Source organism: Lucilia sericata, unplaced genomic scaffold (genome assembly GCF_015586225.1).
Source record: "Lucilia sericata isolate MDLA Ls3-8-SP2 unplaced genomic scaffold, ASM1558622v1 Contig000121F_arrow, whole genome shotgun sequence".
In the NCBI taxonomy this organism is placed as follows: domain Eukaryota; kingdom Metazoa; phylum Arthropoda; class Insecta; order Diptera; family Calliphoridae; genus Lucilia; species Lucilia sericata.
The window spans coordinates 212,850-234,178 of NW_023994153.1; the positions used below are offsets into that span (position 1 = coordinate 212,850).

At 31.8% G+C, this 21,329-nt stretch overlaps 1 protein-coding gene across 1 annotated transcript; it reads left to right on the forward strand.

Moving 5' to 3' along the window:
- Positions 1-4,688: 4,688 nt before the first annotated feature.
- On the forward strand, positions 4,689-7,696 carry LOC119600792 (activity-regulated cytoskeleton associated protein 2-like). The gene is made up of 3 exons (XM_037951339.1): positions 4,689-4,742; positions 6,626-7,375; positions 7,646-7,696. Exons 1-3 carry the CDS (start codon positions 4,689-4,691, stop codon positions 7,694-7,696), a joined length of 855 nt encoding a protein of 284 aa, XP_037807267.1.
- Positions 7,697-21,329: the final 13,633 nt, after the last annotated feature.

A 21,329-nucleotide genomic window follows, 5' to 3' on the forward strand; every position in this document is an offset into this window, starting at 1 on the left:
ATTTTCCATAAAAAATAGGGTTTTTTTGGATGGACCTGGTCCCCTCGGTATCAAAAATTTTTAGGTTTTGTTTCATTTATCGTACTTTATGTAAAGTCAGCTTTCCAAAAAGTATAAATTCTATATACATCTTCTTAGAAACTTTTTAGATAACTTAAAAAGAAAAAGATACTTTTTTCCCAAAAAAATGACAAAAAATCGCCTTTTTTTAATTTTTTAAATTAAAATGCCTATAACTTTGGACTCAGTCATGATTTTTACATAATTCTTTCACTGCTTGATATATAAACTTGTTGTTAAGCGAATAAAAAAAAAATGGCGAAAATCGGGAATAATTGGACCTGCTATTATCAAAAAAAACTAAAGTAAGGACGGTAAAAATTTTAAAATTTTAATTTTCAAATGCGAATATCTCCTAAACTATAAGAGATAATTTACTGCTATGACAACATTTTTTATAGTGCTCGATGAGGAGATTCTATATACGAAATTTTTTTTAAATCGGAACTCAAATGAAGAAATAGGATCGTTTTAAAAATTTAACATAGCCGAGGTGTCCTAATTTGATGACCCCCCGCCGGGCCCCTGGTTGGCCTATAAGGTCCAAATTCAAAACCTAAACTCGACAACACCTCCTCTTTGTGCACACCAAATTTCATTAAAATCGGATTAACCGTTTAGAAGTTACCGAATTATTTCCCTCTTTTTTTTTTCCTATACCACTGTGCAGCACTAAAAGAATTTAATATTGCATGCGAAAAATATTTTATGATTATAAATGCGTTTGACAATACTCAAAGTATATTATGTTATAAAACATTTAAGGACATTATGGGATTTGTTTTAAAAAGACATTATTATTCTTTTCATAGTAATATGGATAGATTTAGTGATAGGGAAAAAGAAAAATTATTTTTAAAATATAAAATTATTTTTTTGGAAAAACTAAAGAATTGGTTATCTGATAGGGAAGCCAACGAAAAGAATTTAGATGATAAAAGTTTAAAAAAAGAGTTGTCATTTAGATGATTTATTATATCCAGAATTAAAAAAGAATTATCAAAAATGTTTGTTATTTTTTCCCTCAACGTATCTATGTGAACAGATTTTTTCAGACTTAAAATTCATTGGTTCTAAACAACGTAATAAATTAATTCCGCACACTTAAAAAATATTCTTTTGCTACGAAACTGTCATAACAGCATTAATGTTGAAAATTTCATTAATGATATATGAAATAAATTTCAATTTTTAATTTTGTCCGTAAATTGTTTTTGGTATACACAATTTTTCTTTCAGTGCAGTTCTCTTTCGCTCACCAATACAATTAGTTTTAGTTTTGGACATCACTGCTTTAATATAACAAATTCTATTCTTTCAGAGTAATTTTTGTGTGTTAATGAATTCCAAAGTTTAAAAGTCCGATTTTACTGAAGATACAAATGAGCAGCAATAATAAAAATATTTATTTCAATATCTATTTAATCTAGAAATAAAAGTATTTTTTAAAGTGTTTTTTATTTTTCATAAGTTTTCAGGGTTATATTTCGACGGACCGGTTATTTATTTCTGCAATACCTGTCCATTGGACAAGCTACTTGGGGACACTTGACTTTCCCATAGGACACGTCAATAGCTAGTAAAGTAACTAGTGAAAGAGCTAGTAATGTGACTGTCTCCCAAGAACCCATTTGGAGATTACCATCCATTGACTACCTCTTGAGAGTCTCAATGTAGACTGTAGAGTGACGATTGACTTCCTCGTAGGACAAGCCCATGTTAAAATGTTTGGTCACCTGGGTAGTCGGGTGGCTAGGGGCCACCATAAGTGGTATGTCAAGTGGTTAGTTCGCGATTGTCCCGCCGAACTGCTGGACAATGTTTATAATAAATTCTTGTATTAGTGATGATAATTTAAATGAATGGCTCTTAGATAGTAGAGCATCATCACATACAGTTAAGTAATTTGCCTAAGTAAAAATTTATAAATTTTAAGAAAAAACTTTGTTTGAACAATTATTTTTAGCAAAGTTAAGCAATTTGCTTGTAGTGTTTTTTAAAGAATATCTTATATTTTAATTTTCTACCAAAAAAAGTAAAATAGTGATATTAACTAATGCTATGTTTCCACTGAGGCGTTTTGAGCAAATCTAGTGGATTTGGGCAAAACTAGTTGAAATCTTGTTGATTTGCCATACAGTTTTGACAAATCCAAATCTACTTAATCTACTAGATTTGATTTAAAACATGTCGAAAATGTATTTTTCAAACAAGATAAGCAAAATTTACTATAGGCTATCCATTCAAGTTGAATGTTTTCATATAAAAAATGACTTTTCATTTCGAAATAAAAATAAAACAAATTATAATTTTAAAATTAGTGGCATTTAATAAACAAATTTATACTTTTGCAATTGTAATTTTGTATCTTTAATGTTTAAATTTTAAGGAAATTAACATTATTGTCGTTATCTTAAAATAAAATTACGGGATTTGTTCGAAAATTCGAATATCAAAAACGAGTAAGCTCAGTAGAAACACCTTGAAGAGGTTTAAGCAAATCTAGTAGATTTCAAGCCAGTGGAAACATAGTATAACGAGATTTTTGATAATATGTGAACGTATTGTTAATTTTTTAGGTCAATAAAGTATTTTGCTTTTTTAGGTTTTTTTGTTTATTTTTTTAATATTGTTGTATTATTTTATACAATTTTACATTTTTATTACTTCTGTATATTAAAATAAAAGTTTTTAAATATTTAAGTAGTGGTACGACTAAATTTGGACATTTTTTAACCGATTTATGTTCCTATATACCTATATGAATTTATCAATATTTTACTTACCATGAAATTTATCGTTTCTTTAATTTTATTTCGAAAATAATACGTAATTTTGAATTGGATACATTATATACTAGAAAATCAATGAATTTGGACATAGAAATAAGGTTTAGCGGGGCAAAAAACTACATATTATAACAAAATAATCTGGGTTTTTGGTCATTTTGTATTGATAAACAAAAACTTCATTACGGAAACCCCATCTATTTGGGGAGTACTGTGTGAATTGTATGAATTGAATTGTATAGTATGTATTAGCTGAAAAATATTGCTTTTGTGGACCTTAGGTGATGAGAACCGCCTCTATTTGAAAATATCTAAATTAAGTATTTTTCCTGTACCACACGACAGTTCACTTTATATTGTTTCCAAGCAACCTAAGGTCTGTTTAGAAGTCTAAATTTAAACATAGTGTTCTTTCTAGTTCGTATATGGACTTTGGAGAAGATAAATGAGGACTTCAATGGTTTTCCTTGGATACAAGTCGCTCTCCTTTGTCAGTTAAAGATTTTGAAAGACAATTCAGTGCGTGTTTTCTTATAATTCTTTGTGTTATTTCACCAATTTCTATATTTTATATTTTTAATGATATTGGTTAAACATATCATAATTGAATTTCATTGATTTACACTTGTTCTAAAAATCTAAACTAATTTTTTATATTGGAATTGCCTCATTATTTCCCTTTAAACATTTTTAACGCAAATAACTGCACAGTTTCACACAATGAGGATATGATTTTTAAAAATTACAAATGAAAAATACTTAACACGTCTTCTTTTAACAATAAACAATAAATTCCAAAAAGCAATTAAAAAATAATTTGAAAAACCCAACGAAATTAACTAGAATTCTCAATATGCAAAATACTTTATTGACGTGCAAATTCTGATGAAAAATAATAAAATGCAACAACAAATGCACCAAAATTTGCATTTTAATATTTTTTCTTGGTTTTCCCATTTTACAATTGGAAAACATAAATTTACTTTTTACCTGTTTGTTTGAATTTTATCAAATTTCTCTTAAAAAAAGGTAGGCAAAAAACTAAGTTGATTCACTGTATATGTCGAGAAAAAGAATTATTCTCAAATATGAAAGAATATAATAGTGAAGTAATATTGATTAATAGTGAAGTAAAAAATGTTTTGTATATTACTAATATGAAGTCAAATTTTTTGTCTGTTAGTAAGATAGTTGAAAAAGGATATACTGTTAAATTTCAAAATCAGTATGTTGAAGTCTTAAAGATGTATGCTTGAAGAAACAAAGTTACAGAAGCCATTAACACTAGCGTTTACATAAAGAACAGATAACCTACTAACATTTTAGAAAATATAATTCCATATGAGCGGTGGACTGGAAGAAAACCTTGTGTATCTTACTTCAAAACTTTTGGATGTAAAGCTGTAGTTCTAGAAAAGAAACCAGGACGTTCAAAATTGGATCCAAAACAAACACAAAAGGTTATAGATTGATTGATCTGAATACAAATAAGATTGTTATTTCAAGAGATGTGAAATTTTTTTAAATTGATTTTGAGACAAATTCTATTGGCATTGAAGAAAATTATTCTGATTTATAGGATTGTACAAATATTGTTAATTATCAAAATACAATTCGAGAAAATAATATTGAGAATTGTGATACAGAAGATCTAAAAAATGATAATGAAAATCAAAATGCATACGAATACAGAAGTATTAATGAAGACGAAATATTTTCTTCAAGTGAAGAATCAGAATTGTTTGGTTTTGATGATCAAGAATTGGCTGATGATGAAACGTACGAAAAAATGAAAATTTAAATGAAAAAGAAAAAGAGGTAGACCTAGTAAAGAAAGAAATGGATACTGAAGAATTAAATGTAATAACAGATTTTAATTTTGATCCTAAAACAGTAAAGCAAGCAATAAATAGTAATAAATCCGAAAAATGGCAAGAAGCAATGAATAAGAAATATTCATCATTAATAATAATAATAATAATAATACATGGGAGTTAGTTGAGAAACCTCAAGATAAAAACGTTATTGTTTGCAAATGGATTTTTACGAAAAAACGTTTCGCCGATGGAACAGTCGAAAAATGCAAAGCCCGATCCCGAGCTCAGGGATGTTTCCAAAGATATAATGAAGATTATTGTGAAACATATGCCCCTGTTATACGGCATCCCAACCATACTTTTTTTTATTAAACATTGGGTTTGCACAATAAAGACGTGCACAGTTACAACTTTTTGCACAAGTTTCGCAGTGTCTACTGCTGTGAGTGCGTATTGATGAGTAGTTGAGTAGTTGAGTAGTTCTGGTACAAGTTGATATTGTTATTTTCTCAAACATTGGTACTGTGAGTGAGTACAAAGAGAATAAAAGTAACGTATTTGTTTTGCTATACTTTTGTCAAACAAATAACACAGATAATGATGGTTGTACAACAAACTTATTGTATGCTGCAAGCGCATAAAAAGACAGTTGCTTTGAAACATTTTTTTATTATTTTGAAATGTATATTCGGTATCTCGTGATCTATAGGAGATATCGTAGCAAAATTTTACATAGTTAGAGCTGAGGTGTTTTTGTATCTATTTACAATCTTTAGACTCCGTAGGTCCAATGGAGTCCAGTGGTAAGGCCCTTAAAATTGGTCACCTCGACTCAATTTTTTAAAATCAATAAAAATGCATTTATGATCCGAATTAAAAAAACAAAACATTTTAATGGAAAAATACAAAATAAAACTATTGAAAGAGTCCTTAGTTTCCTGATTGAAAATGATGATCACCGTACAATTTGTCAAAAAATAAGTTTCTTAAATTTTGTCGAAATTCATCTCAAATATTCCCTAATTTTGAGCTTATTGCGGGAAAAATAATTGTAAAATTTGTAAGAGTATTTTTCGTCCACAAAAAGACTTTTATTTAGCGCATTACGAAGGACACAAAAATTTTGAATTTTTTCGAAATATGTAAAAATTATCGAATACCTATTCCGATCAAAAATTTTACAAAAATATTTAGCCTTTTATTTAATGACTTTTTTAATTTATTTAGGAATTCTAAAGCACTAAAAGTAATTCTGTGGAATAAAAGTACTTTAAACAATTTTATGATTTTTCCCGCAATGAGCTTAAAATTATGAAATTTTTAGGACACATTTCAAAAAAATTAGGAAACTTTTTTTATAATTTGTACTGAGATCATGATTTTCAATAGCTGGGAAAGTTATTTTTCTATTTTTTTCGAGTTCACTACAACAATACACATCATTTGATACTTGTGACTACTTTAAATTCGCAAAAAGCTGTTTCTCGGGACACTTTTGAGATACATTTTTCGAAATTAAAAAAAAAATATATATTTTTTTTCTTTTAAATGTTGTATTTTCATTTTAATTCTTTTTATCAAATAAATGATGAACTTTGTTTTGCCGTTTTTTTTTTTTTTTTGAAAAGCCCTATTCGGGGGTACGGTTGTGGGCTAGGTGAAACAATGGACCGATTTTAACCATTTTCATTGGGTCAAAAGAAGAATTATATCCTCCCCACTATAGTGGTGTAGGGTATAATTAACCTATGTTAATACCTCTTTTACTACTTATAAGGAATATCTATATATATTTTTTCATTAGTTATTGATTTTATGTCGCTTAAAAACAGAACTCTAGAGACCACCTAAGAATATTTATGTAAAATTTCGTTTGAATATCCTCAAAAGTTCACGAGAATTATTTTCAGAAAATGTTGAATTACTATCAGAAAATATCACAGAAAAAAACAATTTCAGCAAATTCTTGCAGCTGTGGGTGGTACCAGCAGAGGTGGTTCGTTTACGCAGTGTACAGCGCGCTATAAGGGGCAGCGAGACCCCGCTGCTGTAGAGAAATTTTTGGCTGCCATCAGCGTGTATAAGGATATTGAAAAAATTTCTGATGCAGATGCCATACGAGGAATGCCCTTACTGTTTGAGGACTATGCAGCCACTTGGTGGATTGGTGTCAAAGACACAGTAACCAGTTTCGAGGATGCGAAAGCCCTAATACGAGCAACATTTTCGCCACCAATACCAGATTGGCGAATTTTTTCAAACATTTTTGAGCTGAAACAACAAAAAAGAGAGCCGACAGACAGCTTTATTTGCAAAAAGAGGCTTCTGCTATCCCAATTGAAAGTGCCAGTATCTGAGGAAGTCCAGTTAAATATGATATATGGGCTTCTAAATATAACTATTCGTGAGCGTGTTCGCCGCGAAAATATTAGAACATTCAGTGAGCTCATTTCTGCAAGCAGAGAGGCCGAAATGTTTGTTACGGAATCTTGCCCAGCAACAAGTAACATGGACATTAAGCAAGAAAATGTCTCCAACAACCGCTGTGGGTTTTGCCGCCTAAAAGGCCACAGCATTGAACATTGCTTTAAAAGAAAGAAACGCGATGAACAACAAGGCAGACAACAAATAGATGAGCAGCAACAATTGGAGCAACAGAAGCCAATAACTCAACAAAGACAAGTGGTTGATCTACTACACACCTCCTTGGTAAGAAAACCTGCCTTTTCATGTTATGGTTGCGGTGCTCCAGGGGTATACCGTGCAAATTGTCCTACGTGTAGCAACTACTCAAAGGAAAGCCCACAATACTTATCATTTAATTCCCTATAATCTACCATTATTGGACATACATTACATACAACGCATATTGAGATTTTTGGATTGAAAGGGGAAGCAGTTTTCGACTCTGGCGCAAAGACAAGCATAGCCAGCCTCAATCTAAAGAAGATACTGACTAAAAACGGTTGTGTGTTCCAGGATGTTCGAGCAGAGGTTACTTTGGCCAACGGTTCCAGTACCACAGGTTAAGTTATGCATACAATTTCTGACGTTATAATTGGCGGTAAAGTTCGGAAAATCCGTCTCGTGTATTTACCAAACACCGACAAGAACAGAACCTTACTTGGAGCGGACTTTTTGGAACAGGCTGGAATAGTCCTAAATATGGCGCAAAGATGCTGGTACTTTGAGGATGAGCCCAAAACCAGATTTTTCTTCACTAATCCTCTAGAATTTGGAGTCTTTAGCATGGATCTCAACAGCGATAAGTGTTTTCCATGCAGTAAGGCGATGAAGGAGGTTTCAAAATTTATTAGAACAAAAGCAAAATTTCACCATTATCGAATACACCGAAGAACTCAAATGATTACTCACCACACTCTATCCAGAATATCTTTCGAGACGCTATACCTTTGGGAGAGAGAACTCCTGGCGAGATATTTGGACGCTATTTGGACCCCCATCAAAATCCGGAAATCTGAGCAAGATGCGTACTTGGCCGAAGTTTTTATGCCCTTATACTCATTGGATATCCACCTTTTAAAAGATTCCGATGGTATAGGGCTAGCAAACAAGGAACGCGAAGATTTGGACAAACTGTTACTATCCAACAAAGACGTTTTTGAAGAACCAGTGGCCGCTACACCATTTGCCGTTCACCGCATACACACGGAAAGGAACGACCCAATTGCGACACCTCCATATCGCTTGTCACCTACTAGGAAGGAAGCCCTAAGAAATGAAATCTCCAAAATGCTAAAACTGGGAGTTATTGTTGAATGACAGTCACCATGGGCCGCACCAGTGGTTATCATTCCAAAGAAAACTGGCGGAATACGAGTATGTATAGACTACCGCGAATTGAACTCTATTACAGAACCTGACCGTTATCCATTACCGAGAATGGATGATATTCTTCATGAGGCAAAGGCAACCAGCTTTATGTCCACACTGGATCTCCAATGTGGTTATTGGCAGATAGGAGTCCATCCAGATGATCAGTATAAAACAGCATTTGTGACACCATTTGGTATGTACAAATTCACCAGGATGCCGTTTGGGCTGCGAAATGCTCCAGCCACATTCCAGCACCTTATTGATCATATGAAGACCTCTCTGGGCGATACGATCTTACTTGCGTATTTGGATGATATCATCTCCTGCTCGCCCACTTTTGAACAGCACCTAAAGGATTTGACACACATTTTTCAACAACTTCGAAAATTTGGTTTGAAAGTAAACTTGGAGAAATGCCGATTCGCTTGTAATGAAGTCAAGTACTTGGGTCATGTGCTCACTCCAAAAGGTATTATGACTGATCCCGAAAAGATATCAGCATTACGCCAACGCAAGGAACCTAAAAATATGAAGGAATTACTCTCGTTCTTACAAGCCTGCTCTTGGTATCGCCGGTTTATACCCTCGTTCGCTAACGTGTCTAAACCATTGTCATCCCTAACGAGAAAAAATGTCGTCTGGATTTGGGCTGCGGAACAACAGGAATCTTTTGATCAGCTAAAAATATTATTGACATCTGCTCCTATTTTGAAACAGGCCATAGACGATCAACCTTTTGTACTGAAAACTGATGCCAGTGGTTACGCTCTAGGGGCAGTTTTGCTCCAGGGAGAGGGTGCAGATGAGCACCCTATAGAACAACGGTTCCCAAAAGGGGGTCCGCGGACCCCTAGTGGTCCGTAGCAAAATCCTAGGGGGTCCGCGAAGACAAACGAAAAAAATCATTAATAAAAAATATTCTCTATATGTTAGAAAATATTAAAAATATCTCCAAATTTTTCATAAATACTAAAATACACAATTTTTATTAAATAATCCCAGATTTGTTGGTGACTCTTTGAATTTTATTGTTTCGGTCGTTTATCAGGATGAAGCTAGGCCCTACAAATTTATTGTTTCACTTTTATAAAGTAAAGTATTACGTGATTTGTAATTTTTATAAATGTATATGTATCGAAATAAATGTTTTTATAGCAGACGGATAATGATTTGCCTTAGAATTAAATACTGATACTGGTATCGCGGAATATGAGGTTAGGTCACATTTCATAATATTTTTTTTTAAATTGTAAGCAAAAGTGTTAATCTAGTTAATTTTAAATATAAATATTCCATTCCGACGTGATACACAGATTTTAACTTCATTTTGTTGTCCAATATTATTAAATCAACATCAGAAAATTCATAGCGTTTTGCGTAAATAGTCAAAACCACGCATTAAAATAATTCGTAGGTATTTTAAAATTCAAATTTAAGATCCAAATTCACAGTACATTCGCAAAGAGTTCATGTCATATTTTATGTGGGTAACGCATTCCTCAACAACATCGAAGAAGTCTAACTTTCACATATTTTCCCGAAAACTTAGCTTACATACTCAGCTCACTCCTATGCAATCGCAAAAAAATTTAGAAACATGACTCTTTAAGCACATGTCGACAATACTTGATAAAGAAACCTTTTCGCTACCTTGACGAGAAATGAACATGAAAGCTCTCACGATCATAAAATTAAACATCATGTTAGAAGTCAATCTACATATATTTAAAACCATGCAATTGAAAACATCTCCGAAATACTAAATATTCTCAATGTACGGGTTTATGGACCAGGACTAAGGCAATTTTCGGACGAACAATTACACAGTGATACAGGAAAAAAATGCAGGGGTTCTCATATACCAATTCCATTTCGTTATAGTCCATAGAGTAGGAATATATTTTTAATTTTTCCCGATCACTTCGTTTAGTTCCTTTTTAAGAGCAAAAGATGTGAAAAAGAGCTATTTTTGAAGTTTTAACTTAAAAAAATATATATGTTTGGTAGTTTGCAACCGATTTTCAAATTGGATATTTTGTTTTAAAGATACAAGTGTTGTCTTTCAACCCAAAAAAAAAATCCAAAATTTATGATTAATGTCTTGGTTACGGCCACAATTTTCACAATTTTTAATTTTCATACTGCTCTACGTTGGCCATGAAGCAGTAACTTTAGCTTTTATTACATTTGAAAAAAGGCACATTAAGTTGGGTTTCCAATGATGGTCAATTTATGATAATCGATGAAAAAGGTTATGAGTTGTGCTAAGTTTTATAAAATATAGCATATTTCTTCCATACAAAAACGTTCATGTTTCTGGTTTTCTTTGTAACAAGTTTAAAAAATGTTTATAAACATTTTTATACAAAAATTAATTTGTATGGAGAAAACCAAAAATTCGAGGAACATGCTATTAGAAAAATTGGCATAAATCATCCAGTTTTTCATAGATTTTTATTAAATAACAAGTTTTAGAAACCTTCCTTTATCTGATTCTTCAGGAAAGTAATAAAAGATGAACTCACTGCCTCATGGCCAAAGTAGAGCATGATGAAAATGAACATTTTTTAAAAAAGTGTGAGTTTTTTTACTTAAACGACCGTAACTCAGACATTTGACCATAAATTTTGGATTTCTTTTTTTGGATTAAAAGGCAACACTTGTATCATTAAAAAAAATATCGGATTTGAAAATCGGATGAAAACTACTGAACTTATGATTTTTCAAATTTAAAACTTCAAAAATGGCTCTTTTTCGCATCTTTTGCTCTTAAAAAGTAATTTAACGAAGAGATAGGGGAAAACTAAAAATATATTCGTACTCTATGGACTATAACGAAATAGAATTGGTATATGAGAACGGCTGCATTTTCTTCACTTTTGTATCACAGTGTTTTTTATAACAATAAGATATCAAAATATGTATGGGGGTCCGTGAAATTAAATAAATTCCTCAAGGGGTCCGCGAAGTAAAAAACGGTGGGAACCGCTGCTATAGAATATGCAGAACAAAACTACTCTACAATAGAACGAGAAGCACTTGCCATTGTGTGGGCTGTTCACAAATTCCGTGGTTACATTGAGGGAGCTGCTGTGAAACTGGTTACTGATCATCAACCATTAAAATGGCTAATGAATATAAGATCGCCAACCGGCCGCTTGGCCAGGAGGGCACTGTTATTGCAACCGTTTAACATCAAGATAGAATACAAACCCGGAAAAACAAATGTCATTGCCGACACATTATCCAGGCCACCATATGAAAACAATCACAGTGAAGCAACACCATGTGAAATATGTGCTTTTTCCATCGAACTACCTAGGAAAAGTTCCAGCGAGATAAGGGAAGGTCAACAAAAAGACCAGAACTGAACAAAATTATTAAATGCTTCGAAAGCAATAGCGAGGATATTGTTTGCTGATCCAAAAGTGGCTATGTAATTAACGATGGTATTTTGTATTGCTACGATAATGAAGATTCTGACGATGCTCAATTAGTGGTTCCAATTGACGAACGAATCGAAATTTTGGAATACTACCATAACGATGAAACTGCAGGCCACTATGGTATAGATAGAACTACGAACAAAATTACATCCAGACTATTGGCCAGGAATCCGTAAAGACATCGAGAAACACGTAAAAGAATGCATCCAATGTCAACGATATAAGGCGACAAACTTGAAACCATCCGGCTTATATCAAACTGTATCCAGTAATCAAAGATTCGAAGTGGTTGCTATTGATTTGTTCGGTCCTTTGCCTGTATCATCAAAAGGATACCAATGGATTTTCATCATTGAGGATATTGCCAGTAGATGGGTGGAAATCTTTCCGCTTGAAGTTGCTACAGCCGAAGCATGTGCCAAGACCCTGATAGACGAAATATTTTTGCGTTATGCAGTACCTCGAAAGATAATTAGTGACAATGGAGTACAATTTGTCTCCGCTGTCATGCAAAAAGTTATATACTGCTTTGATATTCAGCACATATTAACAACAGTATACCACCCGGAAGCAAACCCAGTGGAACGTAAAAACCGAGACATGAAAGCTCAGTTGGCAATTTTGGTAGGATATAATCATCAACTTAGGGATGAAAAACTACCCAGCATTCGTTTTGCAATGAACACTACATTATACCAAAGTACTAAACATACAGCTGCTTATTTAACGTTTGGACGAGAACTAAGAACACTTGACGATCCAACACGATCTCAAGGCAATTATCCAGTCCGAAAACTTTGTAGCTGAAATCACTCCATACCTTCAATCCTTAACTAATGTATTTAAAGAAGTTAAGGGAAACGTGTACAAACAACAAGATAATAACAAACGCTACAGTAATATACACAGACGTACTCAACACCCATTGGAAATTGGTTCCAAGGTACTAGTAACAACCCATGTATTAAGCAACACCAGCAAAGGAGTTACAGCTAAGTTCGTGCCGAAAAGAGATGGACCTTACATCATAATAGACAGAAAAGGAGCAACTTCTTATATAATTGCTCATGAAGACGACCTAACTATACCATTGGGTACTTATCACGCATCAGCCCTAACACCGGTAGTGGGTCAATCAGATGAAGCCATAAAGCCAGTGCAGATGATTAGACGAAGAGGACGTCCACGAAAGACCTAGCTGTTGCCTCACCGGGACGTTATCGGCATCAGAGGGGGAGTCTGTAGCAGTCCATACTTATTTTATTATATATATTATCGTTTTAATCGTTATTTTATTATTTGAACCTACATTTGAATCTAACGTCTAATTTTAAATACAACTCAGTATACATTTTTATCAACACTTTTGTTTAAACATGACTCTGTAGTAATTTATATCCATATTTGAACTTAACGCTTTGTTTGAAATGCACCTCTGTAAGAGAACATATTGATATTTGAACTTAACGTCTATTTCCACATACAACACTATGATTATTTTATATACTATTTGAAAACAACTCTGTGCATTGATATTATTATTTTGATTACCATTACAACAACCATGCTTGAAAATGGTATAAAAGCAGCGACATTGCTGTGTAAAAGTTAAGTAAAACTTTCATATTGTAAAGAACATTGTCCAGACTTTTAGTACCGGACGTGCAATTTCAATTGAAGAAAAAGATAAAAACCTACTAGTATGTTTTAATAAATATTGTATATTTTTAAACCCGAATTGTGTTTTTTTTTTTTTTGATGACAACATACAATCTTCGGAATAAGATTGTCTCAGTATGTATTTAACAACAAAAATAGAATCAAATAAAAATTGTGTATATGAAATCAATCAAACATGAAACTTCAATAAATAAAATAATTGAAAACGAGGTTTTGGTGGGTGGTGGATTGAAATCGTTTTTCAGTTTTTCCTGTAAATATAAAGAATTTTAAAATTATAATTTTTAGTTAAATTTGTTTTAAAAAGATATGTAAAAAAGATACATACATAATATGTATGTATATTATTTTTCTAATTGTTTTCAGAATAATAAAAATAAAAAATAAATATAAAAATATTCACTAATTTATTATTCATTTATCACATATTTTTCTTTTGTTTTGAAATAATTCTTATTTAATACAAGTAAGAGTGTTATATTCGGCCATGCCGAATCTTATATACCCACCATCAAACCTCGTTTGACTCGAATGAAACTTACTTATGTCGAATTTTATCTATATACTCGTATTTTTAGGCCAGTTATAAGCGTTAAAGTAATTTTCTGAAGGGGACCTTATATAGGGGGGTAGGGTCAATTATGGGTTGATCCTCATAAAATTTGGTAGACAGAATTTGGTTCGTATTAAATTTATTTGTGTCGAATTTCAACGCTACACTCGTATTTTTAATTGAGGGGGTAGGGTCAATCATGGACCGATCAACATACAATTTTTTAGATAGATTTTGACTCGTATGAAACTTACTTATGTCGAATTTCATCTATATACTAGTATTTTTAAGCCAATAATGAGCGTTAAAGTCATTTTCTGAAGGGGACCTTATATAGCGGGTAGGGTCAATTATGGACCGATCCTCATAAAATTTTGCATAGTGATTTTGGATCACAAGAAACTTATTTATGTCGAATTTCATTGCTATATTCGTATTTTTAAACAAGTTATGCTTTTCGAGGGGCCACTTGTATAGGGGCTATCCGAAAACGTGGACCGATATTGCCCATTTTCAATACCAAACAAACCTTACCAATAAGAAATATTTATGTGAAATTTCAACCCTCTAGCTCTTTCCATTCGGACTCTATCGTGCTTTCAACAGACAGACGGACAGACATGGCTAGATCGTCTTAGAATTTAATGAGGACCCAGAATATATATACTTTTGGGTCTATGACCAATATTTCGATGTTGGGTATAGTAAATAAACATACTGCATCAATATAAATTCTTTGTATTACTATAAGTAACAACAAATAGTTAAAAATATTTGTAGTACAACAGTTAATTCCCTGCCAGCAACTCAACTAACTTTAAATGCATTAAAAGCCGACTTTTTCATCAACTAGTTATGGTTGATTCTTGGATTATTCTTAATGGAGCCAACTGACTATTTTAACATGGCGATGTCCTACGCAGTAGTCAATTGTCCGACTCTGCATGACTTTTCAACTAGCTTAAAGTTAGTTACTAAAAAATTAGCTTAAAGGTAACTCTTTATTAACTAACTTAAAGTTAGTTTCAGAAAAGTCAAGTAATAGTTTTCTTTTGTATTCCCTACTGTATTAATTAATAACATTTTATTTAATATATTTAAAATTTAACTACTAGTTATCTAAATTATATTTCGCTTTAATACAAGTTATGATATTAGTTCGTTAAAATTAATAGACACCAGTTTTCTGCAGGGGAACTAATAATAACACCGGTATCCATAAAATTATGAATGATTTGTTCATTATTTCCATGATTTCCATTGACCCAAATCTAAAATAAATTTTAAAATGTTATGTGTAATGTTAACTGTTGATGTATTATATTTACAGTATTAATCAGCAGAATTTAGGGACCGAGTTTTGAAATATTTAACCTTTTATAATTAATTTTTCCAATTTACTGACTCTAATTTCACAACGTATACAAGAAAATGACAAAAATGTAAAACAAAATTCCAAATAATAAAGAAACATGAGAAAACATGTCGAAACAAAATGCTCTCCAGATAATTTTGGGGTACTCCCGCATTATATAGTTAGCTTGTAGCTAGTCTTTAAAAGTCGGTTGTTTACGTTAATAAATACCAAATTTTGGAACATTTCTGCATTACATTGTTGTTCGTTTATAGTCAGTCTACTAAAGTTAACAAATAAAATCATAATAGAGAAACAAGAGAAAACATGTTGAAATACAATTAATTCTCTCCAGATAATTTTGAGGCACTTCTGCATTACATAATACACAGTGGGGCAGAATGGAAATTTTTTGGAAATAAATCTGGCATTTCTAAACGGCTGATCCGATCGGGATAAAATTTGGCGTGAGCGTAGCCAAGGAGTATTCGAGTTTAAGTTTTGAAGATGAACCCTGCAGATGCCCCAGGGACGGCGCTGTGGCGGCTCAAAGTGGGGTACCTACGACATGTAAAATTTTTAAACTCGTGCCATTTTTTTGTTTTTCACCCAAATACAAAGATTTTTATATTTTGTGAAAGCGCTCGACGAGATCTTGAAAAAACTTGCTTGGACATACTACTTATCTCTTATAATATCCGAGTTATAGGCATTTAAAAATTTAGTGATACAAAATTTACCATACCTTGGTCCGCCTTTTTTAGAATACCGGGCGTAATTTTGGACCAAATGAACTCAATTTTTTCCTGTTGTTAGACAACAAAATTTCCAATAATATACAAAAAATTTCAGATCAATATCGTTTACAGATCCAAAAATATACGTTTTTTAATTTAAAAATTCAAAAAATTTTAGATTTTTGGCGTTTTTTTGCCAAAAATGTGTCTTAACTCTTTTATTAATAAAATAAAATTTTCTTTAAGAACATATAACAATTTTATAGTTTTCTAAAAGGTATCTTTACGCAGAACGCTTTGGCGTAAAAAACTTGTCCTATTTTTTGAAAATGTTGCCACTGCGTCCTTCCGAATATGACCTATTTTTTATCAAAACTTCAACTTTGGGCGACATGTTCTAAAATCCCAAAGCTGGGATCAGAAAACTGAAAGCAGTTTTGGAAACCTCAATATGTTTTCTATTTACTCCAAAAGTATTTTCCCAGCCCTGAAAGAAATGTGGACCCTATGGGCAAAAAAGTAAAAAATCCCATTTTTGGGATTTTCATTCCTATTTTTGGGAATTGCGGGATGCCCTTTGACCTTTTCAATTTTTTTTTTTGCATATTCTTATTTGAAATGACAAATTTAACAAGCGTTGAAAATTTCATTGAGTTTTGTTCATAAATAAAGATTTTGTCATATATTACATATTTGTTTAATTTCTAAAACTATGATTTATATCAAAATTTTAATAGGATCGCAGATAGCTACAACAATTTAGTCCATATTTATCCCTTAATATCATTTTTTAGTTAGATATGGAAATTCTCGACCCTTTACAAAAAATTTCAGGCCAATATCTCAATTACATTCAAAAATATGTCCATTTAAACCTGTGTCCTTTAATTTCATCTTTTTCATATTTTAGTATTAAGTATGACAGAACATACATTTGGTGTTGAATAAAATATTTGGACAATTTTTAAAAATTATTTAGTTAATTATTTTATTATAATATTGTATATACAATAAAAAAAATTTTATTTTTATTATGAGCCACGCACAACAACACTTAAATCACCCCACACAAATTACCTTTCCCGCCCACCGAAATATAAAACACAATTTAATACAATATCATCAGTTAGTATAATAGCTTTTTTTATTTGAACTGTTTATCTTCAACATAATACAATTAATTCTTACAACCTACTTATATAGTTAATTCCTAACACTACTTATTTTCTATAAAATAATCTGTCATATCGGTATACATATCCAGAAGGTAGTATAAGTCCTTTAAATCTTCCTTGTTTTGAGATGATAGAGTTTCATAACAAATCCATCTTTTTCGCATAGTTGAAAGAACAGGATCAGAAGATAGAAGTAAACTATTAAAAATATCTTCATTCTGTGATTGCCTGGAGCATTTTCTTGAGCTGAATAGTTGAACATGCTTAAAATCTCGATTCCTCGCTTCCTGGGCTTCTTCTGTTAACTCTCCAAGTGGAAGAATATTCGATTCAATTATTATTTGACCATGACACAATACTTTGTGTACTGTTGGTGTTAGTTCCCTCCATGGATACAGAGATACAAGTAATTTAGAAATTTCAGATGTGTATTCCCCAAATCGATTTTCATTAATTTTATGTTTACTATTCAGTGCCATTAAAATAGTTTTAACTCTTCGAAGCAACTCCTTGTCGATTCCAGTTATTTTTGAAGTAATTTCAAAATCACGAAAAAACCTTCTCGACGTATTACCGTCATTTGTACTACCGCAACTTAAAAGTGGTTTGTCGATGTTTAATCCCATCTGAACTTTAAATTCTTCTTGGATTCTGCTTTTTTCCGCAGTTCTCAGTTCTTTCAATTCTTCATTATTTTTTGTTGATTTAGTAGGATAGTTTGTTTTTTTTTTTCCTGGATCGCCTTGTATGATGGTAATATATTGTGTCCTTTTTCATGCAGAGCTTTCCTTAATATTTGGTACTTATTTCGACTGAGACCCAGTTCCAACATAAGCGCTATTGCTTCCTCTTCAGTAAAATTTGATTTTATGATGTTGGAGTTGGTATACTTTCCACAATTCGCTTAAGTCGTTTTGGTGATGCATTAGGAAGAATAGTTGCAATATGTACGACATCCATATGTTGGTTTTCCTTTTTCAGCATTTCGTTAAATGTATCAGCAATTTCCTCATTTGAGATTGAAAAAAGTTTTTGTGTGACCCTCTTTTTTTTACCTTGAACATAAGTCTTCGTATGACTTGCAAGGCGCTCCTATTGATGTGTTGTAAGTTGAGATTTCCGTAGTAGTTTCCATCCAACTACAAAATTTTAATCGAAAATTCTTTTGATTTCCATCCACAGACTTACTTTTTACATCAAAAAGTTTTAAATTTTTGATATGCCTGTTTTGTCTACTTTTCTACTATATGTAGTTTTTATATAATTTGAAATGTCTTCAATTCTTTCTGGCCCTTTTGAAGATATACTCCATAAAACGGAACACAACTCTTCGTACTTTAATGTAATCTTCATTGTAGATTTATTAAATATGGTACTTAAAATCTGAGAAGTTTACTTATATACTAATTCTTGTCATTTCCGATACAGGTATTCCAAAGTAAAAAATTACGAACTGTCTACCTATTAACATTTAGGACTATATTACTATAACCTGTAATTCAGTCATTGATATTTCTTATTAGTGAATGAATCGAAATTATCATTACCTGTATATTTTTACCTACATGATCATAAACGAAACAGAACGAAATGATCTGTCGAAAAAATTTAGGTAAAAAATAGTTATAAATTTTTGAAAATTTAAGCATAATAGGACCTTTCAATTATAAGGATAAGCAAACAAATAGAAAATAGGCAAATATAAGATTTAAATATGTGCTGTCATACTTAATACTAAAATATGAAAAAGATGAAATTAAAGGACGCAGGTTTAAATGAACATATTTTTGAATGTAATTGAGATATTGGCTTGAAATTTTTTGTAAAGGGTCGAGAATATCTAACTAAAAAATGATATTAAGGGATAAATATGGACTAAATTGTTGTAGCTATCTGCGATCCTATTAAAATTTTGATATAAATCATAGTTTTAGAAATTAAACAAATATGTAATATATGACAAAATCTTTATTTATGAACAAAACTCAATGAAATTTTCAACGCTTGTTAAATTTGTCATTTCAAATAAGAATATGCAAAAAAAAAAATTGAAAAGGTCAAAGGGCATCCCGCAATTCCCAAAAATAGGAATGAAAATCCCAAAAATGGGATTTTTTACTTTTTTGCCCATAGGGTCCACATTTCTTTCAGGGCTGGGAAAATACTTTTGGAGTAAATAGAAAACATATTGAGGTTTCCAAAACTGCTTTCAGTTTTCTGATCCCAGCTTTGGGATTTTAGAACATGTCGCCCAAAGTTGAAGTTTTGATAAAAAATAGGTCATATTCGGAAGGACGCAGTGGCAACATTTTCAAAAAATAGGACAAGTTTTTTACGCCAAAGCGTTCTGCGTAAAGATACCTTTTAGAAAACTATAAAATTGTTATATGTTCTTAATAAAAATTTTATTTTATTAATAAAAGAGTTAAGACACATTTTTGGCAAAAAAACGCCAAAAATCTAAAATTTTTTGAATTTTTAAATTAAAAACGTATATTTTTGGATCTGTAAACAATATTGATCTGAAATTTTTTGTATATTATTGGAAATTTTGTTGTCTAACTAACAAGAAAAAATTGAGTCCATTTGGTCCAAAATTACGCCCGGTATTCAAAAAAAGGCGGACCAAGGTATGGTAAATTTTGTATCACTAAATTTTTAAATGCCTATAACTCGGATATTATAAGAGATAAGTAGTTTGTCCAAGCATATTTTTTCAAGATCTCGTCGAGCGCTTTCACAAAATATAAAAATCTTTGTATTTGGGTGAAAAACAAAAAAATGGCACGAGTTTAAAAATTTTACATGTCGTAGGTACCCTACTTTGAGCCGCCACAGCGCCGTCCCTGGGGCATCTGCAGGGTTCATCTTCAAAACTTAAACTCGAATACTCCTTGGCTACGCTCACGCCAAATTTTATCCCGATCGGATCAGCCGTTTAGAAATGCCAGATTTATTTCCAAAAAATTTCCATTCTGCCCCACTGTGTAATAGTTAGCTTGTAGTTAGTATTTAAAAGTCGGTTCTTTACGTTGCCAAATACAAAATTTCGGATAGCTTGCATTACATTGTAGTTAACTTATAGTTAGTCTGTAAAAGTAAACTAGAAGTGAATTTTTCTCGTAGTCGACTACAAAATTGCTGGCAGGGTTGAGAGCAAGAAACAAATACAGTATTCAACTCAAAACCATAAGCAACTGGTATTGTATTTGTGGATAGAGTGGATGAGCACAAGCAAAAGCATACAATATCAGTTACACTCATTATCTCGTTTATACTTATAGTATTTGGTACTCACCATTGTGTATTTGTTTTACAAACACTTTGTGGTGTACTACTGCTCGTCTTTATTGCACAATGCAAAACAGATAGTTGTGTATTTATTAATCGTAATCAAAATGAAATATTATTGCTCTCTATGTTGATGACATTTTATTAGCTTGTACTTATAGTAAATCCATGGATAACATTTGGAAAAATTGAAAGAACCCGTTGAAATTGTTGATCGTGGCCAAGCTAACTACTATCTAGGAATGGAAATTATTCGAAATGACCCAAGAGGAAGTATTGGAGTTAGGGTTGCCAGCCTGGCTGGACTTGGCTGGACTGTCCAGCTTTTTTGATGCTTGTCCAGTTTCAAGCTAAAATTTAATTTGTTCAGCTAAATATAATTTTTTTAGTACACTGCAATAATTTTTATGTTATCTTTGTCAAATCATGTTAGCCAACACTGATTGTACATTTGTTATACAACTAAGTTATGATTTCCCTCTTCCATCATCATGTCTCAACACTTGAACAGCTGATGTCGCAATAAATATTAGGTCTGTTCGCGTACTCGATAATTTGTAACAATTTGCAACAATTGTTATTGGATTCCG

What these genes read in the sequence shown, in the direction of transcription:
- LOC119600792 (XM_037951339.1), top strand. Translation starts at nt 4,689, where the DNA reads ATGGATACTGAAGAATTAAATGTAATAACAGATTTTAATTTTGATCCT. An exon ending in TTAATTTTGATCCTAAAACA is followed by an intron (nt 4,743 to 6,625) that starts GTAAAGCAAGCA and finishes AAACAATTTCAG; the next exon opens with CAAATTCTTGCAGCTGTGGG. An exon ending in ATCTACTACACACCTCCTTG is followed by an intron (nt 7,376 to 7,645) that starts GTAAGAAAACCT and finishes TGTGTGTTCCAG; the next exon opens with GATGTTCGAGCAGAGGTTAC.